Here is a 9,886-nt window from a genome sequence, read left to right as displayed (position 1 = left end):
CAGTTTTAGACTCAAGCAGTAGTCGAGAGAATTAGAGTATTGAGATTGCATTACCAGAAATGAATTCTAGATAGTGTATTTATACCGTTGGGAGAGAGACCTTTTTAAGATACAATCCTCGGTCTAAGTTGGGAGAATCCTAGAGGATATCTAGAAATAAATATTGCATCCTCTTAAAAGTTACGATTACTTGCGACGCACACCAATTCCTATATTGTAAGAACTCCAAGATTTATAAAGATCAGATCAAGTCCATATCTGGATCAAATCACGTATTTTGCGGAACAACCATGGTCATCTAGCAGAGTCGCTCGAACTTCACCTATTGCCCCAGAACAAGGTGATGGTAGTACGGCTACTCTATCTGGTCCAACTCTGCTTGGAGCTGTCGAGTCCATGACCAAACTTCTGAGGTAATTGTATTCGGATCAGCCTTATTCCTATCCTGAAAAATCAGGGTCCAACAATTGCCCATTACTATGTATCGGAAAGACAATCTATTTCCCTTGAGGATGGATAGTTATCTAAAGACCGTGCCTTTCAGAGTAAGCTGAAATACATACCGGTTAGTCTTCAAACTTTGTGTGGTGGTCCGACCTGTTACGATGCGAAGAAGGCACTTCGAATTCAGGTGTGAGGTCTTCAATGTCATGCAATAAAAGATCGTAATGATTACGCTTATCGCATGGATACATTTTGCAAGAGGCAACCATTCATTCTCTGAGTAGCTTCGATCTTCACATTCATCAATCTCAAGGCAAAGTGTTTAGGTATTCAAATCAATCACAACTCAACAATATAACTTCAACAAAACAAAGTGAATAGCATAGCCCTTATACACAACCTGTCAACAACACTTCATCACATCACACCCAAATTTCCCAAAAATTCTACAAATATGCATCAATTTCAACTAATTTCATCAATGAACATGCATAATTAACCTTAAACACTAAATTATTTAATCAAATTTGACAAAATAACAAAATTTATTTCTAAGGTTTCAAATTCCAAACTCACCAAATTTCAAATTGACTTTAGGGAATGAAGTATGATGTCGAATATTGTGGAAACAAGGACTCATAATGCGACTGGAAGAAAGCAAGCACCACGTCTTTTCTATCGAACTGACTGGACAAAGTTCAAACGAAGTTCACCTGAGTCTTGAATGCGCGATGTGGAAGTCAAGTGAGTTTCAAAGGTCGTGCCGAAGACGACAAATACTAGACAACTTCGACTGAGTTTTGAACAGGGGGGAAGTCAACTAAAACGTTTTTCAAATCGTTCGGTAGGAGAGTTTTGGGTGAAGAAGACAACAAGTTTATGAAATGTAACTATTTGTCCGGGAGAGGGACAATTTTAGCTGAACAAAAAAATAAAAAAACCTATTGTCGAGTCATCCATTAGGTTTTAATGACGGGTCATTTATGAACCGATTTCACTATAAGCTCTCCATGATTAACTTGCTTACAACCATTGAGATTAAATCCAACAGCCCATATTTAGTCTGCACGGAAGGTCCGCAAAATGTTGTCCGCACATTAGAAAACGCGTAGCTAGCATTCCCCTTGTACAAATTTCGATAGGACTGAGGTATCCAAAATGATCCATCAGATGAACCTATTTAATTGTATGCCCACGTCTAACGCGAATAACCTTCCTAAAATGAAATGCAGGGAACAAAACTTGTACCAAATCAAATTAGCAAAAACTTAAGTGGAAGAAACAAAGAGTCTCCCCTCATACCAGTTCTCTTTACAGCAATTCCACATACATACATATATATATTTCAGAAACATGCATCTAGCCTCACATCTTATTCCCACAGGTTACAAAGAATATTACAACCATAACGGCTAAAATTTTTAATTTACCATCCCAAACTACCGTTGGTATCCCATAGCTACCACAGCGATCCTCACCTTGTGCCCCCGGCTACCTTTCATCATCACCTCGCCAAAACTGTAGGATCCTGTCACAGACCGAACCGTCAGAATCACTGAGAACTTTCGTGATGCACCAGGTCTCAGAGTCATTGCCCGAGGGCTAGCTTCGATGGCAACGGCTGGGGCCATTCTGGTTGTGATCACATAGGTTTCTTCTTGTGCAACATTTGTGACTGTGCGTGTAACTGTTTGACTTTTCACAAGATGAGCTACTGTAATTGAAGGAGAGTTGAAATTCGACGGGCGGCCCATAGTGTAATTGCAGGGGGAGTTTGTGTACTTCTTTATCTCATTAGAATTAATACCAGGTGTTGTACACAAGAAACCCAAGTAATCCTGATAGCCTAAAATTTAAAAACCAAAAGTTATTTGATTGAGATTTCATCACATAATGTGCCAAAGATAAGTCCGATAGCGTAAAATCATTTCAAGGATGTAGAAGAATACATACCCGCATCAAAGATTAGTCCAGGATCCAGAGCAGCTCTTGGATCGACATGGCCACTCCCATAATCAAAAGGGTTGGCACCGACAAACTTAATGGCTTGTGTTTCAGAATATTGTTGTGCTTGAAGAGGTCTGCCAGCCCTGTCCATAGTTGTTGATGTTGTCATCAAAGCTGATTTGATGGCGGCAGGGCTCCAATGAGGGTGCTTCTGCTTTATAAGAGCAGCTATTCCAGCTATATGTGGTGCAGCCATACTTGTTCCCGAAATCATGGCAAATCCCTCCCCTGGTCAAAGAAATAATCCCTTAATATGTCAAGTGCATCTCTAGAGGTACAATTGTTATTGACTTGGGTTTAATTTGACAGCTGTGAGTGAGAAATCTGAATATCTTCCCCTTATTTTCTAAGCAAAATGAGGATGTGTCGGAAATTTTTTCTTAACCTATTTCAGAATTTGATACCTCGTAAACAGCTTTGAAACTAAAGTTTGGTAGACCGCCAAGTACTAAAAAATCTCAGGAAAGTTTGAAACATCAAAATATGGGGAGAAAACACTTAAAATGCTTCAATTAGATCCTTACCAACATAATCAGGTTCATCTGTTCCATTAGGAGACCAAGCAGCCCAAATTAGAGAACCAGGAGCTAGAATATCCGGCTTGAGAAGATCCGCTTCTTGGTAGCTGAAATCTTTGATGTTGGGTCCTCTAGCAGAGAATATTGCCACCTGTGGTGCAGACTTGTGGAGTATAGGCGTCAAACCATTCCCAATGCTACCTATAGCTTTGAAGCTCTTCACACGACCAGTCCAATCCCTTACTGTAGAGATGTTGTAATATTCTATAAGATCCTGAACAACATCGAAGCCAGAGCACCAAGAACCAATCGTGCACATAGGGGAAAAGTTAGAACATGCATAAGAAGGAAAAGGGGCCAGAGACCTAAATAATAGCTCAATTAAATTGTAAAAGATGGTAAGCACCGTAAGTTATCAGACAGGATCAAGCTCATATGCTACAAAGAAGTGACAAAAATGAAGTTTTATTTTATTTTTCTTGTCAAGGAGGTCAAAGACAAATGAATTTGCATGATTATATCTTAAGCTCATATGCTATTGTAGTAAATCTAATTTCACAAAAAACGCTTGGAGAATGTTCCATACTCTATTACTTGATTACAACAAATCTAACTTCATAATTCTTTAAAAGCAATTTAAATAAATAATAAACACTGTTTCGTTAAGGAGAAAAGTTGAAATATTACCATTGACTTTTCAACATCGGTGATTAAAATCCCAGGAACGCCTACAGGAACAGGATCAAATTTTGTCCCTGGGGAAACATTTTCCACCACAAGAACAAAACCAATTGCACCAAGACTTTTGGCTGTTTCGGACACTTTCTTGATTGATGCAGTACCAACAACGAAATTGAATGAATAGCCACAAAGAAGAATATTCCCCTGAACCAAGTTCTTGTTTAAAACTTCTGGTTTCTGGCAGTCTGAGGGGCTATACTTAACTACAGAAGAATCAAGAAGCACATCATTTGCAGCAACCAGTGTGTACGTTTGATTTGGATGTGTTGATGCTGCAAAAAGGGGAACAGAGGAGGGAGTAATTCAGGCTTTGGAAATGCGAAAATGTAGAATGTGAACCAGTTACTGCCTTAGAATGCAAAAAGCCTGTATTATAACACACATGTGAGAACTGCTGTAAATTGAAGTGGTCGCAAGATAACACAATCATGGAATGCTCCAGGATCCATGTGGAGGCATTACAAAAACCATCCTGAAATCAACCGTGTCTTATTCATGCTAATGAGGCTGCCTTATATTAGGCCTTTATCATTTTTGCTGGTTACTATGCATTAAGCTTAAAATTAGGGTCGTTGGCTTAAATATAGGTCTAACCGTTAGAGCTGATTACCAGAGTATATGTCCAGGTATCCCAAATTAATCATTGTACTGCTTTCGTTTGAATCTTAAACACAATGATTTTTCTTCCCTATTTGAAATTTACTTTTCAATGGGGTGTTAGAGCAGTATTTGTCCTGAGACCTAAACCCATTGCTATTCTTACCCTACTTGGACCACAACAAAGAGAAAAAGTTGACAACTTCTCTGTTGTTGCTATGCCACAGTTTCCACTATGTCTTCATCAAGATCTCTTTTTCAGTTCTTGGTTTATTTACTTTGGTCCCAGTGGGACAAAAGGATTTCCCCTTCTACTCTATGTTAGAAATGAGCCTGAGTTGTCCACCTTTTTCAGAAAACCTCATAAACACACTGTTTCTACTTGCAGCAAGCTGAGAATTGTCAAAATTCGTTCTACAACTTGAGGGGGAGTCTATAGATTGATTACAATGCATTTATCTTAATGGCTACCTATTTGGCATTTAGCCTAAATCAGGACTGTTATTTTAAACTAAAGTCTAGGTTACACAACTGATTAACAAAGAAATTTATTTCCAAGAGATTATGCAGCAAGCATTTAGGTTATTGATGAATGTGCTACTCACAATTTGCTAAAAGAACATAACTAAATAGGTTTGCTCCCAGAACAGATACTTACGTGACAGCCCAAGTCCAGCTAATAGTTTTCCATTTCCAAGCGTTAAATGGTTTTTGTATCTGCGATCATCAATGGCAGCAGCAACAGAAGCTATCCAAGGACTATAAGAAACTAAAGTTTTTGGAAAAGGTCCTCCATTTCCAGCTGCTTGTGCAACAAATACACCTGCTTTCACAGCTGAAAGAAGTGTGGCATCAAAAGGATTCAAATAAGTGGTCTTGGTGGTAGCTGGAGGACTGTTTGGCCCCACAGAAAGGCTCAATATATCCACTCCATCATATACAGCCTGTTCAAAAAATATCTTCAAATAAGAACCACCATTCCAGACATAGCAACCAAAGGTAATAACCCAAAAGAGAGTAAAACTAGTTGGCAAGGCAACACTATCTGTTTCATCTTTAATGAAATATGTTAGCAGTCACCAATTTAAACCTTTTACCCTTTTTTTTCTGTGAGATGATGGAGATGTGCTGAGAGGACAAGCAAAAAATAACCTTTTGTCTTTTCTTTTATCTCTAAAGAATACATATTAATAGAGTTTTGCAGAGTGAGCGGGAACATATATCTACATGTGCACATACCGACATGTAAAAAGGACACCCACATAAGTCCAAATGTACACAAAAAGATGTGCACTAAGCATTCACCCAACGTCTTTTGTTCTATGTTATGGAATTATTGCACACCTGATCAATTGCGGCAACTACATCTGCAACAAATCCTCCAAAAAGCCTGTAAAGGGCTTTATATACAGCAATTCTGAAGACAGAAATTTACGTATCTGGATTAAAAGAAAGAAAACATTTACTGCTTTAATACAAGAAATGACCAGAGGAACTTTTCTTCCTCACCTGGCACGGGGAGCCATCCCACTTGCTTTCCCAAATTCATGACCACGCATTCTCACTGGAATTCCATTATTACCAGCTGCAATAGCTGCAGTGTGACTGGTAGACAATGATACAAAAGGAGGAAAAAAGCTTCAGATAGAAAAAAATATCAATTGACACAAGCAGAAAGGGGAAAAGGAAAAGGAATCAAAAGATATTATGTTACAATAAATGTTGCCTAAAACGAAAGCAAAATAGTTTCTGTCAATTCCAAGTAGTAGGAAAGAGGAACTTTTATGGTTGTCAAGTTTTCCCTTTCTGAACAGTGAAACCCCAAAAGTTACATCTTCTGTAAATCTATCAAAGTTATAACTGTATGATATTTTTATAAATATGTTAGCATAATGCTATCCCTATGCTCATATTCATTGAAATGTATGTCAATTAATAAATGTCCTTACTCTTTGTTCACAGAAGAAAGTATAAAACCTTTTGTCATTTATGGAAGTGTTTCTAAGCTTACTAATTGAATTCCTCAATTGATGCCATCCATGGTAGAGTATTCACTGATGCCTTATTAAGCTTACTGTTGGATTCCCCAATTGTGTCTAAGCTTACTAAGAAATGTACTTATCTCTTTAATTCTCTGAAATGAATACGTTTCTTTAAATGTATGAATATCCAGAATACACAATAGCATAGGTTCCCATGAAGAAAGTGTAACAGAGGTGTGGGGCCTAACCTTCCATGTCCATCACCATCCATAGGAGAGTCAAAATCAATAGAAGGATTAAATACCCCAGCTGCTATTGCAGCTTTGGCAAAATGGTGAGCTCCAATAATCTTCCCATTACAGAAGTTCCTCTTTGTGTCTGGATCAACTTCACATTTACCTCTATACTTTGGAACAGGCCCATAAGGATCGATATTGGGGCTCGCAAAGCTTGGATGGTGTGGATAGATCCCTGAGTCCACAAACCCTATCACAATATCTTCCCCAGCCCTATCAAAACCACCTCCTGTCGGCCATACTCCAGTTGGGAGACCTAAAAACTGTGGGGTGTGGGTTGTAAGTCTCTTCACCTTCCAATCTCTCTCCACCGATTTCACACCAGGAGCACGCATCAATGTTTCTGCCTACTAATAAAAGGAACAGCGTAAGAAAATGAGAATGCAAGAGAAGACATCAATATCTGTCATTCATATGAACGACATAACAGGAAGTGTCTGTCCAAGTTGTTACCTGTTCATGAGAAATGTGGACTGCAAATCCATTAATAAGATGTTGATAGCTGTAGAGTTTTTGGTAGCTCCCTTCCTCAAACAACATGCCAAGAAGCATATCATGTTTACTCTCCAAGTGTCGGGCATAGGACGTGACTGATTCACTGAAAGAAGCCAAAAGAATGGCCAAAAGAGATTTATCAGTCCATTTCATGATTCAGAATCAGAGAGATAACCACCCCAGTCATAAAGGGAAATATATCATCACGTATATGATAGTTTAGGATGAACGATGTGCACTTTATAGACAACAAGATCATATTGAAAGGCGAACTCTTTCGGAGAAAGTAACTAGTTGCATGTAAGCTGTCACATAAAGGTACTATATGAACATGTACACATGCATATGTCTCAATGTGTTAGAAAAGAAATTGATGAAACTAATTAACATATCCCAACAACTACTTCAAACAGGCAACATATTGTAAGATGTAAAAAAGTGGTCGACCAAAAACCAATTGATAGTAAGACAAAGCAATAACAAAGAAATTATTGCCATAATAAACACAAACAAAGCAGATGACAGATTATTGGGTGTAACCCTACTCTAACCTGTTTGATCATTTCCTGAAAAAAAAAATTGAATTGATAGTTCTATTTGTTGGATCAATTTTTCGGTGGACTTTATCATCTTTTGTAAAAGCATCAATCAAATGTCAAATACTAACATAATATATAGAGGACATGTGGCATTTCATAGATGGTCCAAAACATTGTTCTAGTGATGGTCCTAATTCTTTTCAATAGCTCTCCATCCATGTCATTAGATTCATACAATTACATCATGCATGACTTTGACAGATTCTCAAACTTCATACAACCACCATGTGGCCTTAAGCAAATGCTCATCTCTAATTTTCTGCTTCTACAACAAGTAATAATCTAAGAACAACCTAGCTCTGTTCGTGCTGACGGATTTTCGTTTCAAAATAAATTTTTATAAGAGGTTTTCATTTTAAAATAATTATGGCAAGCAATTAGTAAAAAAGTGAGCTCGACAATGTCAAGTCCTGAGTGCAAGCAAACAACCATTCATGGACGGATTAAGAAAGATATATCTCTGTCTGTGGAGTTATGATTCTAATATTTGTGGAGTTATGATTCTAATATAAATAAAGCAAGAAAACAACAGAAAAGTGAGCTAGACAACTGTGTGCAAGCAAACCCGTTAACCAAGCTTGCTTGGATGGATTGGGGTTGAAGTCACTATCACCAGCTCTATTCTCCCAAAGTTGATATCCAGCTTGAAATTAGTTTACATTTTACACACCTAGGCATATCCATGAACTTGCTTACACAAGATTTAACATTACAAATGCCTATGCCGAGTCAACTGAAGATCTAGAATTCATATGAACCAACAACAGACAAATTATTCAGCAAATTCTTTGGTCCAACAAAGATACCTCCGAAGTCTACGACCCCACTTGGACCATATGAAACAATAACCACAAAGAAATCCAATTTCAATGTTTTTGGGAAAGGTCAACACCTCCCAGGCTGCCTATGATTGGTTGGTAATAGGATAATATTCTTATCCAATATACATACATAAATAAATGCATAATTGCGTGTGTGAACAATAAGATATATAAAGATACATTGGAAAAAAAAAATCATGGGGGAAATTTGAATATACCTAGTTGTATCAATCTTTTCATCAGATTCCACAGCAGTGGCTTCAAATCCATCAACACCACCTTGATAACTTATAATAGGCTCTCCTTCAATCGTCACGATGTAAACATCAGCTTTGCCAATAATTAAAAGGGAAAACAGTACGGCAACCGTGCACCCAAACTCCACGGCCACCATTTTTACGATTCAAGTATCCAACTTCAGTACTCCACAAGATCTGAATCATGAGAAACACACCGAGTCAATAAAAAGAAGTCGATCTTAAGTAAGCTAAATTGAAAAACACAATAATTACTAGGAAAAATGACCACAACAATTACTAATTTACTGCTACCTGCGCTTATTTTTCACAATTACGAGCTCAAAGAAAACAAAGTAACAATTTGATTGGTTTCTCGGACACGTAAAGAAAATAAATTGACTCAAAACATTAGCTTAAATCTCCTTTTCGGTCGAGCATTTCCTATGCTTGTGGAGTTGCAAACAAAACCGAAGTAACAGAAATCGAAACCGAATACTAACAATGGCATACCCAAGTAGCAAAAAACCAAAAATGCACCGAGTTGTGGTAAGTGAGAAGAGATTACTGAAGTAATTAGAGCCTAAAAAATTGAGATTTTGATTAGCAAGTGAGTGAGCGAGTGAGTGAGTAGCAGAGTGCAAGAAATAAGGCAAAATAGCTTCAAGATCACAAACGAGCACCAAAAAGCATTCCCTTGAAAAAAGTCGCTTCCATTACTAAGCACCTTAAAAAAGCAAAAGAATGAATCTCATAAATCCAAAAAAAAAAATATAAAATTAAAATAAAAGCAACCACTTTGTTAGCGATCCAAGCAAGGAATAATCGGCTACCATATACTAAACAAAATAAACAAAAAAAAAAATTCCCCTACAATTATATAAAAAAACAAAAAAAATGGAAAGGCAGTGTTTGGTTACTTGCAGAGATCCAGAGAGGCGAATCGGGAGAGGAGAGTGAGGGAGCTGAGATTTACATCAAGGCTAACAATGGAGGGCTGAGATTTGATCAGAATGCGATCGCATTGGTTGAATGCAGAGCTCTAGAGAGAGAGAGAGAGAGCTGTGAAGAAGCTGGTCGACTTTTCAGTGAGTGAGAGTGTCCGGTAGTGAGAGCGAGAGGAGTATCTCCTCTGGTGGTTAGGGTTTTT

The 9,886-nt window shown here is 37.8% G+C and overlaps 1 protein-coding gene across 4 annotated transcripts; it reads right to left on the bottom strand.

Moving 5' to 3' along the window:
- Positions 1-1,686: 1,686 nt before the first annotated feature.
- LOC126607912 (subtilisin-like protease SBT2.5) lies at positions 1,687-9,886 on the bottom strand. 4 transcript variants are annotated; one of them, XM_050275623.1, is made up of 11 exons: positions 9,657-9,886; positions 8,719-8,934; positions 7,039-7,183; positions 6,538-6,932; positions 5,817-5,912; positions 5,652-5,724; positions 4,966-5,251; positions 3,657-3,982; positions 2,976-3,243; positions 2,398-2,679; positions 1,687-2,290 (listed from the first exon to the last, which is right to left on the bottom strand). In XM_050275623.1, exons 2-11 carry the CDS (start codon positions 8,892-8,894, stop codon positions 1,884-1,886), a joined length of 2,454 nt encoding a protein of 817 aa, XP_050131580.1. In that variant the 5' UTR covers positions 8,895-8,934; positions 9,657-9,886; the 3' UTR covers positions 1,687-1,883. The 4 variants fall into 4 exon arrangements, with proteins under 4 accessions (XP_050131580.1, XP_050131581.1, XP_050131582.1 ...); XM_050275624.1 differs by having other exon boundaries at positions 9,661-9,886; XM_050275625.1 differs by having other exon boundaries at positions 9,713-9,886.

This window comes from Malus sylvestris, chromosome 16, assembly GCF_916048215.2.
Source record: "Malus sylvestris chromosome 16, drMalSylv7.2, whole genome shotgun sequence".
NCBI lineage: Eukaryota > Viridiplantae > Streptophyta > Magnoliopsida > Rosales > Rosaceae > Malus > Malus sylvestris.
This window is presented reverse-complemented; position numbering and strand designations above follow the sequence as displayed.

What these genes read in the sequence shown, in the direction of transcription:
- LOC126607912 (XM_050275623.1), bottom strand. Translation starts at nt 8,894, where the DNA reads ATGGTGGCCGTGGAGTTTGGGTGCACGGTTGCCGTACTGTTTTCCCTT. An exon ending in TCCACATTTCTCATGAACAG is followed by an intron (nt 6,933 to 7,038) that starts GTAACAACTTGG and finishes TTTTATTAGTAG; the next exon opens with GCAGAAACATTGATGCGTGC. An exon ending in AGCTGGACTTGGGCTGTCAC is followed by an intron (nt 3,983 to 4,965) that starts GTAAGTATCTGT and finishes CCCTTTTTGCAG; the next exon opens with CATCAACACATCCAAATCAA.